This window comes from Odocoileus virginianus, unplaced genomic scaffold (genome assembly GCF_023699985.2).
Source record: "Odocoileus virginianus isolate 20LAN1187 ecotype Illinois unplaced genomic scaffold, Ovbor_1.2 Unplaced_Contig_2, whole genome shotgun sequence".
NCBI classification, from domain to species: Eukaryota; Metazoa; Chordata; class Mammalia; order Artiodactyla; family Cervidae; genus Odocoileus; species Odocoileus virginianus.
This window is the reverse complement of record NW_027224319.1, coordinates 899,334-919,126: the sequence shown is the minus strand read 5'-3', so window position 1 is coordinate 919,126 and position 19,793 is coordinate 899,334. Positions and strand designations below refer to the sequence as shown.

The 19,793-nt window shown below is 39.8% G+C and overlaps 1 protein-coding gene across 7 annotated transcripts in view; it reads left to right on the top strand.

The window, feature by feature from the left end:
* PPARG (peroxisome proliferator activated receptor gamma) overlaps positions 1 to 19,793 on the top strand; it is a 125,492-nt gene that overhangs the window by 40,267 nt on the left and 65,432 nt on the right. Inside the window, exon 1 of one of the 7 annotated variants that reach the window (XM_020872653.2) lies at positions 18,705 to 18,980. The exons of the other annotated variants lie outside the window; for them this stretch is intronic. Within the exon in view, the coding sequence (XP_020728312.1) occupies positions 18,899 to 18,980 (82 nt within the window). The 5' untranslated portion in view covers positions 18,705 to 18,898. Of the gene's footprint in view, positions 1 to 18,704; positions 18,981 to 19,793 lie in introns of those variants that run through there. 7 annotated transcript variants of the gene reach the window in all.

Sequence of the window (19,793 nt, the reverse complement as noted above, 5' to 3'; positions counted from 1 at the left end):
GTCTTTTCACTCGATGCCGGCCCCCGGAAGCCAGCTCTTGCTCTGTACTACTGTACTTCTCAAGGTACTGTACTATAAGATTTAAAGTGTCATCTTTTTGTGTGTGTTTTTGTGTATTGTTTGTGTGAAAAGTGTGATAAATCTACTATAGTGCAGTACTGTATAGTTGATTGTGTTAGTTGGGTACCTAGGCCATCTTTCTTGGACTTAAAAACAAATTGGACTTCTGAACATGCTCTCAGAACTGAACTCATTTGTAGAAGACTTACATACAAGACTTTGTAAAACAAAGAAATTGTAAAACAACAGTTGTTTTACACATGAGGCCACTGAGACTAAAAGAGATTATAAGTACTTTGCCCAAAGTTACACCTTGGTAGGTGGTGATGCCAGAATTCTACTTGAAATTTACTTCATTTTAAAGTGAGCGTTCTTTCCATTTACATCTCTACTCCCACCAGGATTTCAGGAGACCTATATTCTAGCTCCTGCCTCATCCTCTTAACTACGTTGCCTTGGATATGCCCTTTCCTCGATTCCTATACGGGCTTTCCAGGTGGCTCAGTGGTAAAGAATCTGCCTGCCAGTGCAGGAGATGCAGGTTTGATCCCTGGGTCGGGAAGATCCCCTGGAGAAGGAAACAGCAACCCACTCCAGTATTCTTGCCTGGAGAATCCCATGAATAGAGGAGCCTGGCGGGCTGCAGTTCATGGGGTCACAAAGAGTTGGACATGACTGAGGGCCTGAATAGTGACAGTAACAAGAAGACTCCTGTAAAGCACAGTAGCATCTGGATTCGCCGTCCTCCAGACACATTCCTGCTCCTTCCCCTTGTCTAGAGTGCCTCTCACTTCCTCTGCAGGTGTTCATTCGTGCATTGTTAACCTGTTCATCAGTGGGTCAGACAACAGTAGTCTCTATTCATACCTAATTGAGGTTCTGAGAAACAGCTGCGAATAGATACACCCATAGCTTTGTAGGCTGCAGAGACCTGGTCCCTCTTTTTCAGGAGACCATACTCTGGTCTTACCTGCATCTTGCTCATGTATAAGCCGTAGCTGGAATCCCATTTCTTCCATGAACCCATCCCATCTTGGCACACTCATCTAAGTCCCTGTGAAACTGAGTCATTTTTCCATGTATTTGGCAATTCCCCAGGTGCTACCTTGTGACACCTCCTCTGTCATTGGCTGGAACTCTTATTCACATCATGAATCATTACTTAACTTTTCACCTGTTTGCAGCTTGTTTCTCCAACAAGATATGAATTCCTTAAGGGCAGGCTGACACTTCTCTGTATTTCCCACAGTGTCTTATCAATGGCAAGGTTTTCTTATGGGGTTCGTTCAACAGATGTTTATTGATTTGGGTTAAATTTTTTAAATTGAGGGCTTATTTCTTGGTCAGCTGATCTTGGCCATGTCACGTAGCTTCCTCAGTTTTCAATAAAATGGTAATAATTGCCACCTGTCATGATTAAATAAGTAATATATGGAAAAATGCTTTGTGCACTTTCAGAGACACACAAGCCTTACAGATTTGTCATCCCTTGTGATGAAAATCACCATATTCTGAATTCCTCCAATGGATCCTTCATGCCCCAGCATTTACTTCAGCTGTTCACTTGATCTCTTTTCATCTCTCTGGTCCTGTCTTATAGCTCTGTACAGCTTAACATCTTTGTTTGCCCTCAGTGTATTTCTGATTTTTTTTTTTTGCTTTATTTTGAATATTCCCAAATCTTAGTCTTGTTTATGACTGTGGATGTAAATGAACTGTCCTCAGAGAAAGTCCATCAGATTAATGGGCCCCTCATACTCAAAATTGGGAGTAATAGAAATTATTGTTAATTTTCTTCTGGGCTAGCTTAATCCATTCACTTGCAGTTTCAGATTGATCTAAAGTGTTGTTAGAAACTTGATATTGAGATTTTTTTTAAAAATCTATATTAAAACTTTGTTTATTCTCCAAAGAATATGTTAGAACTGGTACCCTCCAAGCCTGTGTTGCCTTTGGTTATGTTTATGAAACCTTGGCAAACTTAGTAATAACCCCAAAATACAGTAATTTCGATATCTAAGTCTTGCGATTAAGACTTTCCAAGTGTACAGAATTTACTGAATTGAGTTAGTCTAGTCTTTGCCGCTTTTGATGCTTTGGTTAATTGTAGCCATCAAACCAAACTTTATTTTGTTGTCTTCATTGAAATTAACTTTTTTGAGCATGTAAAACCTGTTTTTAATAGGATCATTGTTTCCTCTAGCTTTTCTAGAGTGTGGTTCCTATGTGGGTAATGTCTGTCCTCCTCTTAGAAGCCTTGAAATAAATATATTGACTGTTGCTATTGTTATTTATGTTGAAAGATATTAAAATGAGATTTGTAATCCAAATGGGCATTACTTACTTCACATCTGGTTCCTTGAAAAGTGGCCAAATGCAACAGTTCTTAATGCAAGACAGCCTGGGGCGAAACCTTTGCAATCCCCACCCTCCTTTGCAAAACAGCTGCCCTGTGTGAGCCTTTAAAATGAAAAAGAAGAAGAAAAGAGAAAGAAAATTTACTTTCACCTTTCATTATAGATTTCCAATAACAGTGTGAATATAATTCTTATTTTCTTATATTTAAGAGCTAACAACCGTTGGAAGTAGAAGACAGTATGAAAAAAACTATGGCAGCATTGACCTGGTTTCTAGTTGTCAGAACCAAAGACATCGTGGAACTTCTTTCTTTAAGTTTCCTTACTTTGCTTGATTTTAAAGTGATTACATGTTCTAGTGGCCTGTGACAGTCTCAGTTTATGCATGTTTCTCTGTTTCACTCTTCAAAGTGCCAGACTTTGGGCAATAAAGTGTATGGTCATCTTACTGAGGCCTGAATGATGAACTGACTGAATGATTGAATCTTACTGAATGATGAGAACCAATTAAGGGAACAGTGATCTTCAGGTTGAGGCAGTGCTAGAACCGAAAGGCTGCTGATCAGAATTCTCACTAAAGAAGATGAAAGCTGAGCTAGAAATTGATTTGTGACACATTCCGAATGTCACGGGGTCCCCCAGATTAACGCTGATTGCTCTCAGGGAGCATGGAGAGGCAGAGGACCAGTAACAGGCCAGGAGCTTGTGGTATCTTTTATGTAACACCGACATTAGGTTTCCTGTCTGAGGTTTTCCAAGTTGAGTTTCTCACCTCTTGATACCCCGAGGAGTACTGATGCTGGTATCTAGTAGAAACACTTCAGAGAAAAAAAAAGGAAGATAATAGTTCTTTAGAAAAATGGAAACACGTTGTTCCTGATAACTTTCATCTTCTTCGAAAAGCTTAGCTAAATATCTCTGCCATTTACCTTAGTGATCTACTTAGAAATTTAATTGTATCAGTTATAAAAGGCTTGCTTTTGATATTCTCTTTTAAAGAGTCCTCAGGATTTGATAGCTATTTTTTTAAATACTCAGTTGTTGCACAGTGTCATTATTTGACTTAAAGTAGCTTTTTTAAATTCTAGGAGTAATAGCTACTATTAAAAAAAGATGCAGAAAAATATAAAGCAAAAACTAAGCACTCATAATCCTGTCACCATGAAATAACTAATGGTGAAATAACACTATAGCATAGTTCCTTTCAACTTTCTTACACATATATATTTTTAACTGTTTATTCAATGAAAGTCTTAAATTATATCTTTATGGAAAATGCTTTTAGTGTTCTGGTAACAATGGGAAAATAATGTCTTATGTTTGTGTAGACCTTTAAAACATGTAAAGATTTTTTTTTTTAATGTGTACAGAAACATGTTTAATCGTAATAATATCCCTGTAAGGCAAGGCAAATATTACTTCCTTTTTTACATATGGGGAAACTAGAGCCCAGAAATGCTCAGTAATCTGCCCAAAGACATTGGTAAGTAGTAGATGCTTCATTAGAACTCTCGGTTCTTTCATAGTCCAAGACTCTTTCTGTGTACCACTTGAGAAATTTCTTATACTAGAACTTTTAAGTCCTCCAAAACAGAATCAGGTCTAAAGAACTAATTATGAGAAACTGATTTGTCAAGTGGGAAAAGAAAGTAAGGAAAGAGGAGTGGTGTTTTTGCAGAATGGTCTTTAGGTTTGTAGAGGGGTAGTATTCAAAGAGTGATAACCATCTTTCTTAGAACCTCTTCTGAAAGTGTAACAAGGGGGCTGAGTCCTTTGGGGGTAGGGAACTTTCCTAAAGGCCTTTGAAAAGATAGTGTACTATCTGTTTAGAATTAATAGTCAGTCAAGTCTTGAATCTCTAATGCTATATTAAGAATAAATGAAGTAAAGCGTACCTTCTCATGTTTTCAAAGGACTTACACCTGAAGGAATAAAACAAACACGTGAAACAACTCGGGGTAAATTATGTGGTTCTTGAGGCAAGAACCCTGGAGTGGTTTGCCGTTCCCTTCTCCAGCGGACCCTGTTTTGTTAGAACTCTCCACCGGGACCCGTCCGTCCCGGTTGGCCCTGCCCAGTGTGGCTCATGGCTTCATTGAGTTACACAAGGCTGTGATCCATGTGATCATTTTGGTTAGCTTTCTGTGATTGTGGTTTTCATTCTGGAGGCTGTGGGATTGTAGTTCTTGCTTCTTCTGTCTGCCCTCTGATGGATGAGGATAAGAGGCTTGTGCAAACTTCCTGATGGGAGGGACTGGCTGTCAGGAAAATGGGGTCTTGAGGACCCTGAAAGGTTGAAGGCAGGAGAAGGGGATGACAGAGGACGAGATGGTTGGATGGCATCACAGACTCAATGGACATGAGTTTGAGCAAGCTCTGAGAGATGGTGAAGGGCAGGGAAGCCTGGCATACCACAGTCCATGGGGTCGCAAAGAGTCAGACATGACTTAGCAACAGGCAACAAACTATGTGGTATTGCCTCTGTGTACAGTTTATTATTAAGGGTAAGAACTAATGAGCTGACCTTCAAACAGCATTTCTTTTACTTCCATCAAGAAAAATATATCATTAGGTATTATAGCAGAAATAAGATCAGGAAGCCAGAAACAAGTGCTGGATGATAGAAAATAGGAGTATACACATTGATTCACATGTTAATGAATTCATTCAACATGTGTTGAGCACCTACTGTATACCACAGGTACATCAGAATGGGTAGATACATCCTTTTGAATAGAACTTCAGGTATGTGTTAGGAAATAGTGAACAATAGGGTGGTGAGTGGGTGGGTGTGTGGGCAGATGATAGCAGTAATACTATTAACCTGTTAATAATAGGTTACCATGATTCTGATTAGGGACAGGAGTTTATAACAGAAGAGATTTTAATCCTTAAAGTACACTGATTGGAAGAGTTAAATGTTAGATGTCTTCTAATCTACTCTCCTTTCCCTGTCTCTACTTTACAAATGGGGAATTCAGACCAGAGCCACTGTGGCTTGTTCGTGAATGGAGTTAGTAGCAGAACTCAAGGTTGAACCCTGGTCTTCGGCTTCTTTTCAGCTACACTCTTCTGCCTCTTAACTTTTTCTTTCCATTCACTTGTTCTTTCAGCATCTCCTTTGTTCCCAGGTTAGACCAAGATAAAATAAAATAAAGCAACATGAGAGAGAACATCAATAACTACTATATGAGGGGTTTTTTGCCTTTGTTTATGGGAAAGGAAAGGATTCTAAGGAGACCAGAATGGTCCAAAAATGCCTCATGGAGAGGTGGTATCTAAACTGGGACTAAAAAGCTAAGAATTTTTTTTTCAACTTTTTATTTTATATTGGAGTACAGCCACTTAGTAAAGTTGTGGTAACTTCAGGTGTACAACAAAGGAAATTAGCCATACATGTACGTGTATTCATTCTCCCCCAAAGCCCCCTTCCTATCCAGGCTGTCACATCACATTGGACAGAGTTCCCTGTTCTATGCAGTAGGACCTCGTTGGTTATCCATTTTGGCTATCCATTTTATTTTAGTTTTTGTAACTTTAGACTTCTTATTTCGTATTGGGGTAGAGCTGGTTAACAGTGCTGTGGTAGTTTCAGGTGAAAAGCGAAGGGACTCAGCCACTCAGCTGTACGTATAACATGTATCCCTTCTCCCCCAAACCCCCTTCCTATCCAGGCTGTCACATCACATTGAGCAGAGTTCCCTGTGCTATGCAGCAGGGCCGTGTTGGTTATCCGTTTTATTTTATTTATTTATTTATTTGGTTATCCATTTTAAATAGAGCAGTGTGTACATGTCCATCCTCAGTTCTCTAACTATCCCTTTCTCCCATCCTTCCCCTCCCCCCCAACCATGTTTGTCTGTGAGTCCATTTTCTGTTTTGTAAATAAGTTTATTTGTATCATTTTTAAAAAGATGTCATGGATTCTAGCTTTGATTTTGTCACTAACTCCATGTTATCTAGGGCACGGCAGTGGGCAAGTCACTTAACCCGTTAGTACCTTGGTTTCCCCAACCATAAGTGGAAAGGAGTTAGGTTAAGTGTTCTTTAAGACTTCTGCATAAGTGCCAATCTCACATTTCCATTATCTTATATCCATACCCTTTCTCAATCCCCTATTTATCCCCTCTCCCAAACGCTCTTTTCAAAGCTCCTTTAATCAGCTTGCCATACTGCTTGTCTCATTAATGCTTGGTCGCTAAAACTTCCTGACCTCAGAACAGAGGTCTTTTGGGTGCACAGTTCCCAAAGCATTTATCTGAAAGCTCCGTAGGAGACTCAATGTGGCATCATTCATTAATCTCCCAGGGGCTACGTTCTCACCCTCTGTAATAACTCTCTAATGGAAGCTCTCCCATAGATAGCAATACACTTTCCCCTTCAGGCACTACATGAAAGAAACAATGGAATCATCCTATAAAATTACACAGAAGGAGACTCTGGCCCATTGTTTCCTCCTGCTGCTTAAGGAAGAAGCTGTGCTCTTTGGATCCCTGTAAAGATTTTGGCTTGTCCACCTCCTTGGATTCCCAAGTAACAGTTAGGCAATCTGGCCTTCTTCCCGCTTCTCATTTCACTGTGTAGGATACTTGTCAACTTGCCCAGAATGACTTTAGGCATTTTGAGCTCTTCATCTGAGTGTATGCAATAGATAAATAAAAACATAATTAGTAGGAAGACTGACTTAATACTTGATTTTATTTTTATGGAGGGAGGGCATACTTATTTTATAATTGAAAGCATTGTTGTTTGTTTTTTTTTGTCTCTCTTCATATTTTAGTTTTCCTCTACTTCCCTTCTTGTTCAATAAGATGTTTCTGAATGTTTAAAATAAAGAGCTTACTAAAATGGAGCTCATGTTTGTAAATGTGAAAACATAGCGTCTTATTTTCTAGTGCTTGATGTATCTGAAGAAAAGCATCCCTGGAGTGCAAAAAACAAACTCAGTGGTTGGAATGTGGTTTAATAAGTCCACAAACCTGTCAGGAATCTTAAACTCTCTTCCCAAAGCTATGCTGACATACAACATAACTTTGGAGGAACCAGTTCAGTTTGTATTGTATGTATTCCCTGTAATTTAGGAATAACCACTTGCAAAAAACTGAAAATCGCTAGTAGTGGAAATTGTTAGGTGAAACTGAAGCTTTCGTTGTATTATTAGAGTTGACAAGTGGTTTGTATGTTTAATAAAAGGAAAAAGGACTAGAGCTTTAAAGAACCAGAGGATGGATGTCTTGGTTGTCATTGTCCTAGAACCAAAGATAACAGAAAAGTGAAAAAACAGTTGAAAAAATAGAAACTTAAATACGTCAGTATTTTATGATATGAGACTAAAGTGAAAAGCATTCAAGAACAGAAGAGCATTCAGTGAACATTCAGAACAGCATGCTTAACCAAGAGATTTCGATACTGAAGATATCTACTTTTTTTAGTAAGAGAAAAAAGTATTTACTCTTCCTTTGCAATAGAAAATTATATTTCAGGGGTATCCACATTGCTTTAATTCTCAACGAAAGCTCTACCTTATATAAAAATGCCAGCTAATAAATGTAGAAGGAGGGATGGAATCAAACTTCATAAACTCAAAGCGTTGATTCACTCAAGGATTATTAAGTGTGTTGTGACTTTTGGGTGAATGGTTGGTGAAACTGAATATACTTATAATTCCATAGTTAGCAGCACACGTGTTACTTTCTAGTTGCAAGAGGAAAAAGGAACCCTACAGTGTTATCATCATTCTAAATTAGTAATTGATCTTAGGATCACTAATGGTTAGTCATATACCATCTCTCTGATGTGATGAACTAAGAAACATAGAATATGACCTATATTACATTAAAAAAAAAAGTTTCACCTGAATCCACACACCCTTAGATATAACATCCAATTTGTGGGAAACTGGGGATAGAGAAGCAAGATAAACAATCCCAGAAGAAAACAGCCAGACTAATCCAGAGGGTGGGCATACCATGTGATAAATTGGGCTAATCTTTTCAGTTAGTCAGTGGCCTTAAAATTAAGTCAAGTTAGCAATGGGGGAAGGTGACTACCCCAGATTTTAGAAGACGTGGAGACATACAACCAGTTGGATAGCTACATCCTGGGTTAGATTCAGGCTAGGAATAAACAAGTTATAAAGAACATTTGGGGTCAACTGGGAAAATTTAAATATGAACTGGGTATTATTTGAAATGAAAATTTAGTAAAATGGAAAGATGGGGATTATGGACTTTAAAAGGCAGGTTACCTGGATGCAAGGGGAATTTGGAGGAGAATGGATACATGTGTATGTATGGCCGAGTCCCTCTGCTGCTGCACCCCTGAAACTATCACAACATTGTTAGTTGGCCATCCCCCAATACAAATATGAAGTTAAAAAGAAAAAAATAATAAAGTAAAACAACTTATAAATAAATGAAAAGCAGGCTTACCACCAATAAGTACCGTATCTCATTTTTACTAAAAAACATAAATACTATGTGTATAGGTACAGGTATGTACATTTATATATGTATTTATGATTATACATGTGCCCAGAAAAAGATCCAGTTAGAGAAACACTAAGAGTTCAACATTAATAATCTCTAAGTAGTAGAAATATAATGATTTTATTTTTACCAGTCTGTATTTTGAAATTTTCAACAATGAAAATGGATTGGTTCTGTAAATATAAAATGTTAATTAAAAAAAAAAAACACTTTCATATAGAAAAGCAACAGTGTTTTCTGTCCTTTAAGGAAAATAAAAATATTTCCATTGAGGAAGAAAAGTGAAAAGACTGGAAAACAATTCAGTATCTTTCAAAAACATCTGGGTTTTGTCTGTAAAGTTGTGTCTATTTGTCTTTAGTCAACATGGTGTAAAGAGTCAAACAGACCCATGTTTGAATTCAAACTCTGTCACTTTACAAGCGTTTTTACTTGGGGCATGTCACTTTCTCTCTCCAAGTCTGTTTTCTCATCTAAAAGAGTGGTTGTGAGAATTAAAGATGATTTAAATAAATCAGCGCCTGGAACAGAGTGGGCTTTCAAAATTATAATATTTTGAAATCTTATCATCAACAATTTAAACCTTACACGTGACAACTTGATTAATAAAATAATGAGAGCAGTCATCAACTGAAACCTCTGTTGCTCTTAAATTTATGTTTTTTGAATGTAAGTATGTTTCACAAAGACATGGTGTATATAAGTAGAGTATGAAATTGTTAAGTAGTTAGATCTTCAAGAACAAGTATGAATTTTAAAGTTTTGCTTAGCAATAGTAGACCCATTTTATTTATGGTAGCAATTAGAGAGCTGATAGAAAAATAAAGATTAATTTTGTAGCCAAAATCCATTGCCGGGTTCCACACGCAAGCTCTTTTCAAAAGCTGCTTTTTACTTTCTTGTTTTGCTTTGAAGGACCACATAGCATCATTGTGAATTTCAAAATAGATAAAAGCACAGTGCAACTCTAAGGTGCTTTTTAAAACTTGAAAGTGAATACCTCACAGTGGAAATTTTCACATAGTAATTTTATTCTTTTCATTAGAGGAACTGTGTCAATAGAAAGTACAACTGTTTGTACCAGAAGAACCCCAAGCTGTTAGGATGACTCATGAAGAATCTGAGCATGAGGCAAAAGGACATTTGTCAGCAGAATGGGTTCCTGAACTGATTGATCAGATATCACCAATTTTTAATTACCAAGCTGTTATTGAGTTCTTCCTTTTTAAAAAGCCCTGACTCTAAGCTCTGTGGTCCACTGTGGCATTCCCACAGTGAGTCATATACATTAAGTGACTCGCATAGTACTGAAGCTTTTGTGCTGATAGACTTCTAACATAATTGTTGGCATTAAGAATAATTGATTGGAACAATTTACTTGAACGTTTTATTGCATCATTTTAATGAGACAGAGCACAGACTGGGAATGAAGAAACCTGATTTCTAGCTCAAAGTCTGCTGCTGATAATCGGAGTCATACCTTGGGCAAATCATTTGATTTCTCTGAACTCATTTTCCTTATGAAAAATTAAGAGTTTGAATGTGTTAATCTCTATGGTATCAAGTTATAGGAGTCTGTGATCTCCAAAGTCGTCTTATTTCCTTTGGGGCAGTCACAAAACTGGTAAATGGCTTATTTTACGTAAACTAAACTTGCCTATAGTTCTGTGGCGCTGAACTTGCATTAGGATTGCGGGGTTTTCATATGGTTCACCAGTGATGGGATGCGTTACCTTAGGAATCTCCAGATAGCTGATCTTGAAAAATTAATTGATAAAATCTGAGCACTGAAGAAGATACATGTTTTAGAAGTTTGGGATTTCCCACAACTTAAATATAGGTCAGTTGATGATATCACCTGTAGTTATTTTATTATGGTTAGAAACCAAATTGCTGGAGAATTTCAAATATTACATTGCAAACAGAAGTTAACATAGTTTAGGTGGTATGTATTTAGTTCAACGGTATAATGACTGGAAACGTGTTTAGTTGATCCCTCGAAAGTGGTTAGACAGGTTAGAGTTTTGTTTTGTTTTTGTTTTTTGCAGGTATAACAGGCAAGTTAACTTTTGAAGGGGGTGAGGGGTGCGGGAAGAAGGAAGTTTCCAGATGAAAGTGCCTTTCATGGTGTACCTAATTAGCCACCAGGTATGAGAAGGAAGTAGTAACTCAGGACTAGAACATGAATAAGAATGCAATATACAGAGTTTCCATTACCCTTTAAATAAACAAATTGCAGGCGTACTGTTAAGTATCTCCACATTAGAAGCCAAAAAGACTTAAAGGGTTTTGCAGAAAGTTCTTCTCATTCCAGAGATGAGAAATGTGAACCCAAAGAGTTAACACAAGTCTGAAGCCATATAACAACTGAAAACCTAGGCTTTCTGGCTGCAGTTTCTATCTGTGACTCCATAGATCACATCACTTCAAGGTCAAGAAAACCTTTTAACATACCAAATACACATCTTCTGGAGCTATTGGCTATAAGCTAACATCTTTTCATCGAGTTAATTTCTTTCATTCAGAATGGTGGTGGTTGTTGTTCTGTCGCTAAGTTGTGTCAGACTCTTTGCGACCCCATGGACTGCAGCAAACCAGGCTTCCCTGTCCTCCACTGTTTCCTTGAGTTTGCTCAGATTCGTGTTCATTCATCAAAATGGCTTATTAGCCTAAAATAATAATCCTGTATAGAAAACATATACTGTCCATGGGGTTCTCCAAGTGAGAATACTGGAGTGGGTTGCCATTTCCTTCTCCAGTGGACCACGTTTTGTCAGAACTCTTCACTATGACCTGTCCATCTTGGGTGGCCCTGCATGGCATGGCTCATAGCTTCATTGAGTTACACAAGCCCCTTCACCATGACAAGGCTGTGATCCATGAAGGGCCAACTAATTGGAAGAGACCCTGCTGCTGGCAAAGTTTGAAGGCAAAAGGAGAAGGGGGTGGCAGAGGATGAGATGGTTAGATAGCGTGACCAACTCAATGGACATGAATTTGAGCAAACTCCGGGAGATAGTGGGGAACAGAGGAGCCTGGTGTGCTGCAGTCCATGGGGTCACAAAGAATTGGACATGACTTAGCAACTGAACAACAATGTCAGCATAGAAAATATGTCATTGGGTTGGCCAAAAAAATTCTTTTGAATTTTTCATGTATGTAAAAATCCAAGTGACCTTTTTGGCCAACCCAATACTTTTTGAAATTCTGAACCAAGTTATAGTTTAGCTTAAGGAAGAATGGATCTTGCCCTCCTTTCTTTCAAGAAAAAAAGAAAAAGAAAGAAAGGACCCAGGTATGTTCAGTGGTGGCCTTCCTTTCTCTCTTTCCATGGGAATCCTGGATTTGCTGGGATGGTGGCCATGGAACCAACCCGTTAGGATACGGGGTTGTATGTTCTGCTAAAAGACCTGTGTCCCATTGAAACATCATTTTTCCCATGCTGTGTTCCCCGAGACCATGGAGAAACTGAATTGATGCACCCCCTGACACCGGAAGGTGGGGTTCTGAGCTGACTTTAGTTGCACTAGGAAAAGGCAGCAGTTCTGAGCAGGCGAAGTGAGCTTCAGAAGTCTTTCTGGTTGTTGGCAGCTGTGTGGCTTCCTTGGGGGACCAGGGGAGATGTCAGTCTTGTCGGAAGAAGAAGAAAGCTGAAGGTGTTGTCACTTCCCAAGGTCCCTCTCCTCCATGAATGATCCGTGGGAGACAGATGTGTCAGGCAGCCGTCTCCTCGTGGCTCTCATCACCAGCAGAAACGATCAATAACACGCGTTGATGCCAGCTAGGCACGCTGCGAAGGACCTGGGGGATGCTCACAATTATTAGATACTGTTCCCTCAAGGAGCTCCTGACCTTTTAGGGGCTAAGGCAAGTGGTCACAGCTCTTGTAGCATGAAACAAAGCAGTTTTTTCAGTGGGGCTATGGCAGAAGGAAATGGCAACCCACTCCAGGATTCTCGCCTGGGAAACCCATGGACAGAGGAGCCTAGAGGGCTACAGTCCACGGGGTCACAGAGAGTCAGTCTCAACTGGGAACAGGTAGAGAGAGAGAGCTAGCAGGAGGAAGAATTCTATACGTGCTATGCTAACTTGTACTGACGTAGCTTGTTTTACAGAAAAGAAAAAAGAAAGCAATCAAAGCAACTTCAAAATCCAAATTCAATCTAGGGAATGAAATCCAAATTTAACCTAATAAATAGGTTAAATACTTATTAATATTTAATACATATTCATAGCCACCCAACCCCGAACAGTAAAGAGTCCACCTGCCAATGCAGAAGATCCAGGTTCCATCCCTGGATTGGGAAGATCCCCTGAGAAGGGAATGGCTACCACTCCAGTGTTCTTGCCTGGAGAATCCCATGGACAGAGGAGCCTGGCAGGCTACAGTCCATGGGGTCACAAAGAGTCGGACACGACTGAGTGACTAACACACAGACACACAAATGCTGCAGTGTATTACAGAAGTTGAGCTATAACATTGTACATGTGAAACTTATGTGATGTTATCAACTAATGTTACTATGATTGGAAAAAGAGAAAGGTTTTAATTAGTTTCCGAGAGTAACATGACAGGAAAAATACTCTCTTCTGTGGGAACATTTGACGTATATCTTTCTCAACCTAGTGCTTTTTTAAAAACTGCATACAGATATAATACCATGACTTTGCTAATTGTACATTTTTAGGCATTCTCTAACAGTTGTTATTACTCTACTTGTTGGTGTTGTTCAGTCGCCAAGTCGTGTCCGGCTCTTTGCGATCCCGTGGACTGTAGCCTGCCAGGCTCCTCTGTCCATGGGATTTCCCAGGCAAGAATACTGGAGTGGGTTGCCATTTCCTTCTCCTGGGGATCTTCCTTGTCTCCTGCATTGGCAGATGGGTTATCTACTGCTGAACCACCTAGGAAGCCCATTACTCTAGTTGCTTCTCCTAACTGTACTAAAATTTGGGGAGTATTTTGGCTGAGTAATATTCGGATTCTTTTGGTTAAGAGATGATTCCGTAAATAATACTGAAGAGTAGCCTTCTCAAATTCCAGACTTCCATTTCCTTGGGATGTCATAACTAGGATAGGATTAAGCTCTCCATCTTCCTTATGATAGCACCATTCTTGGTTTTCCCCATGCTTCCTCCTGCTGATGATGCAGGAGGTGCATCCTGCACCCACAGTCACATCCACACCCCTGCATCTCCACCGTCCACAGGGAGATGATCGCCTCGTCTTCCCGCCTCTATATGGCACAGAGCCCAGCATCCCCCAGTGGTGGAAGCTGGGTTAGCTTTTGTGTGAGTGCAATAGGAAGGTGGCTTTCTCCCACTTCTCCTCACTCTGGAAAATTACCAAAGGCTATCCTTCACGGGCGATTTCCCAGGTGGCTCAGTAAAGAACCTGCCTGCCAGTGCAAGAGACGCCATAGATCGTGGGTTCAATCCCTGGGTCAGGAAGATACCCTGGCAAAGGGAATGGGCAACCCACTCCAGTGTTCTTGCCTGGAGAATCCCATGGACAGAGGAGCCTGGCAGACTATAGTCCATGGGGTCGCAAAGAGTCAGACACGGGTAAACAACCAAACAATAGCAGTCTTTCAAAGGACATGCTCCACAGGATGGAAGGCAATAGAATTCTTTATAAAAGTACTCTTCAGAAGCAAAGTGCTGTTAACCAGTTGGCGTACAAAACACCCAGGTGTGGTCTCAAGCTCCAAGACCTACATTACTGCCCCATTCACTGGCATTATGCATCTTCTTATAATATCCTTCAAATTTTGATATTATAAAGAGTAAGACACTGGGGAATCTCAAGACCTTGACAGTAAGTAAATTCACATGCATGTCAAAACACTTAACAAGTTTGTCAGTGATCATATACTGTGCCCACTGATGCTAACGACTTAAGCAAATACATTATTTCTGGTACCATCACATGCTGATTGACCTTCAAGGTTAAAGAAGCTAAAACATCACTCTTTTAGGTATATTTGGATAATTTTGATAAATATAATTAAATGTGAACTCGTCAAGGATGGGAACCTCAACTTATGAATATTGTTCTCTCTTATCCCTTAAAATAATACCTGGCATTTAGTATCTTATGAACATCTGAGGGATACACGAGTGGATAGCTGTAAACTGTGTAATTAGATACAAATGAGTTTGGGTCCTTTTTTTTTTTTTTAACTTTTACTTATTTATTTTTCTAACACCAAAAACATTTTGTATTGGGGCATAGCCAATTAACAATGCTGTGGTGGTTTCAGGTGAGCAGCAAAGGGACTCTTGTTTCCATTTGCTTTTGTCCATTTTAATTTGTAAGTTGTGTTTTTACATGATCCAGTGCTACAGTGTGATAGGACAAAATACAATCACTAACATAGAAAATACGATTAAACAATCTGTGTTCTATAAGTATTTTGTTAGTAACTTGGGGTGCTTTCTGTGTTGCTTGGTATGTTGTCCAGAGTTTAAGCAACATTTGTTGCACCCACCACTACTGTGTTAAAACCGTCATTTAAACAAACAAAAAAAAAAACCCCGTCATTTTTGTCTGTTGACTGTTTTTAGATTCTGCAAGGTAAGAGCACATCCATCTTGTTCATCAAACCAGCACCTAGCTCCATGCCTGCCAATACAGTGGTGATATATTGCCAGTAAACATTCGTTGAATAAATAAATGAATGAAAGACAGTGAATAGGACAAGTTTTTTGCTTTCTTGTAATATAGTCTAGGAGAGAAGGGTTGGCAGATTGTGGTCAGTGCTCTAATAGTCGATGGTGTTAGATTCAGGGGCTGTGGAGTAATTCGCAATTAAAAATAATTCTGTGTTTGAATGGCTGAAGCCTGTCTTCAGAACTATTAGAGACTTACAGGGTCTAGCAACACAGGAGGTGGGCAAAGTTGAATGGTGTTTGAGAAGGAAAAAAAAAGTGAGAGGATAGACGTAACAGTAGGTGAAGAATCCAGAAATCAGTCCCTTTGATGACCCTTGGAAAGAATGAATGTGTGTATTGCCCAGAGAGTAAAAGAGATGACCAGAGAACCAGGTGACACTGTTGACTTCAGAAACAAAACTAAGATGATCCTCAGATAGAACTACGGGGCATGAATGAGCTACATGGTCACTGAGGAAGTGTGGGAATGACAGGAAGTAGTGTACTGAGAAACTCCCCACACTCCCTTCATGTCCATAGATAGGGAAAAGCGAACAACAGTTACTTATTGATGTTCCTTTAAAGAGTTAACATGTCTCCTCCTTAACTCACCCAGTACTCTATCCCTGCTGCGCCTGATTTATTAAAAGTGATGACTCAGTCACTTCAAAGAGTAGGAGTCAGTGAAGGCCAATGGTGGTAAACTAGCCTGAGAATTAGATTCCAGTTCCAGGTCCATCCCTCCCTAGCTGTTTTACCTGGAGAATTTACTTCTCATTTGGGACCCCCATTTCCTCATCTTATTAATAGATCCTTAGACCCACAAAGGGCTTCTCTTACTCGAAAATGATATCATTCTGCCAACTCTGTCCTTCTTATAATCCATCATAATCTTAAGGACACTTTAGTAAACTTGTTCTAAGTTCATTTTTTTAAAAATGGAGAGACTGTGCAATCCAAAGGCAAGATTGAGGTGATGATAGGTAACTGGGTGAGATACTGCCGCTTAATAGGAATAAGGAGCTTCCTGGGTGGCTCAGACGGCCAGGAGTCTGCCTGCAATGCAGGAGACCCAGGTCTGATACCTGGGTTGGGAAGATCTCCTGGAGAAGGGAATGGCCACCCACTTCAGTATTCTTGCCTGGAGAATCCCATGAACAAACCAGCCCAGAGGGCTACGGTCCGTGGGGTCGCAAAGAGTCGGATACGACTGAGTGACTTAACACACACACACACACAACAGGAATAAAGCCAAAATTTGCCTTTCAGACTCAGACACATTTTGGAACATTGAGTATCTGTAGGCAGTGCGTGGGTACGAAGTTGCTTCAGTTGTGTCTGACTCTTTGCAACTCTGTGGGCTGAAACCTGCCAGCTCCTCTGTCCATGGGATATTCTAGGCAAGAATACTGCAGTAGGTTGCCATGCCCTCCTCCAGCGGATCTTCCCAAACCAGGGATCGAACCCAGTCTCTTAATCTCCTACATTGGCAGGTGAGTTCTTTATCCCTGGTACCACCCAGGAAGCCCTATCTGTAGGCCAAATGGGGCTTAAATTTTTGTTCAGTTTTATTAGCAAAAAGGAAAGTGTTCTTGACTTATTTTTATCTATCATAACTTCAACCAAGAATCTTGGATTAATCACACTTTTAAATGTTCTGTCGTTGTGCAAAATTTCCCATTGAGAGGAAAGAAGAAACTCGTTTATTGAGAAAAGACCCTGATGCTGGAAAAGATTGAGGACAGGAGGAAAAGGGGGTGACAGAGGATGAGATGATTGGATGGCATCATCGACTCAATGGACATGAGTTTGAGCAAGCTCCAGGAGATAGTGAAGGATGGGGAAGCCTGGCGTGCTGCAGTCCCTGGGGTCGCAAAGAGTCAAACACGACCTAGCGACTGAAGAACAACAGCCGCAAATAGAAAAAAAACTAGTCCTACACAGCTGTAATTCCCTCAGTCATTTAGACTGTCAAGAAAGTTCCTTTAGCTCAATCACCTTAATAAAGGTGTTTTGATTTTTAGAAGTTTATACACGATGGAATTGCCCAACTCTCCACTGGATTCTGTGCTGTGGAGACCCAGTTCAGTCTTCTTCCCACCAAGCTATTGCCCCACAACTATCAAGGGAGCTTTGCTAGTCTCTTGTAGGATGACGAGTTACTCAATATAGATGAACCAGATATGTATGTATTCCGCTCGGGGACTATTGGGATCAGTGTATTCAGAGATTTATTACCACCTGATATACTGCCCCATGTGGGGGCATCTTTTTAAATCCACAAGTCACTGCAATTCCATGAGGCCACTTGTGTGATAGGAGGAGGCCTGCTCCCACATTGAAATTTGGCACAGCTAGCGTTTCTCTTTGCCAAAAAGGTCAAAGGCCTTGAGCAAGAAGCCAGCTTTTTCCTGATTACAAAACTGACCACAATTCCTCTCCAACCTATCAGTGTCAGCCTTTTTTTTTTTTTTTCCCCCTTTCTGGTAATGCATTATTCCTCTCAGGGAGAACTCCACGTTTTTCATGATGATATGGAATCTGTCCTTCCAGCGTTAACGAACGTTCACACATCAGCTGATGTATATGCTATGGATGGATAAACCTAAGTTTTTGAGAAACAGACCCTGATATATAAAATGTAAGCTGTCTCAGGCCCTGTCTCCAGTCTGTCAATGCTTCAGTTTTAGAGAATCTGGATTGCTATGTCATTTTTTTTTTTTAGTAGACTTCACAAAGTAATAGAGTAAATACCTCAGGACAGAACATTTCAGTAGCTGATGGCAAGTTTTATAAACACGTACTTGAATTCAGACATTTTCTTCAGATATCAGATGATATGACTTAGAGATTCAACCAAGGGTGGGCAGACAGAAAAAAAAAAAAAATCTATCCAAGTAAGTTTCGCTAGTATTTCACAACCCAGAGATGTAAAGTTTTCCATTTTAGAATCAACTGAATATTGAACTGTGTCTTTGCGCTCAGAGTTCTCAGTACTGTCCTGCCCCCGCCCCTCCCAAGACACGAGGGTCACCGGCGAGACAATGTGGCAATGTTTTCCTTGTAATGTACCAGGTCTTGCCAAAGCAGTTAACAGCGTTATGACACAACAGTTTGTCACAGCTGGTCTCCAACAGGAGGATGCCAGCCAGTCCATCCAGGCCTAGTCCTCTGTGAGTTTATTCCCACCTCCCCCAAACATTTGGAAATGGATGTCTTGACTCATTGGTGCATTCCCAAGTTTTACTGCCACACATCTTTTTCTTTGAACGGAACTGGCGTTTTGCAAGAAATAGACCAAGTATCAGTGGGAGTCACGGCAAATCCCTGTTCCACGCTGTGATGGGTGAAACCCTGGGAGATCTTCTTATTGACCCAGAGAGCGAGCCCTTTGCTGTCACAGTGTCTGCAAGTGCCGCACAAGGTAAAGTCAGCTCCAGATTTGGCTATCGGTGTACTCCGGGCATCACGGAAGGGCGAACTTGATCTTGTGGCTTGTCTTCCAAGTGATGTCTGTTCAGCTACTCTGATGTGTGTAGGTCAGTGTTTTGATGCTTAACTTGCTGCTGTTGCGTTCACTTAAAGCATACTCAGAGCTTATTCTTTTAAAGAACAAACAACTAAATCCAGATTTTATTTCTGTCCATGACTCCTATGTCCTGAATTTAAGTATTCAAGGTATATTTATATCCAAAGAAATTCTACTTGTTTCCATAGGGTTGGCCAAAAGACTTGTTCGGGTTTTTCTGTACAATCTTACAAAGAGCCCGAAGGAACTTTTTGGACTACCTAACATTTTCTGGGTTGACATATGTTTTCCCCAAATACCTAAGGTCTTCTTTGAATATCTTTCCTCCTTTTAGCCTTGTGTGTTATATAGCTCTTATAGCAGCATTTATTCATCTTAAAGTACTCTCAACATGTTTTTGCTCTACTTTGAAATCTAGATACTTGAGTGGACATTTTATCTCTCTCAAAGAATTGTAAGCATCCAGGGTATAGGACCAAGTTTTATTCTTTATATTTCCTAGGGTGCGAAGCATAGTGTTTAATGCTTTGTAGAATAGCGTGAAGACCTTGGGGAAGGCCTGTTCTAAGCATCTCATTTTACTGTTGCGTGCTAAGTCAATGATTATTACTTTTACTCGAATATGAAAGATTCAATTAGATATTTCATTTTCAGCATGTCTCTTGGCCTTTGCAAAATGTAAGTTTTTTATTTCTGTAGCTCCTTCTA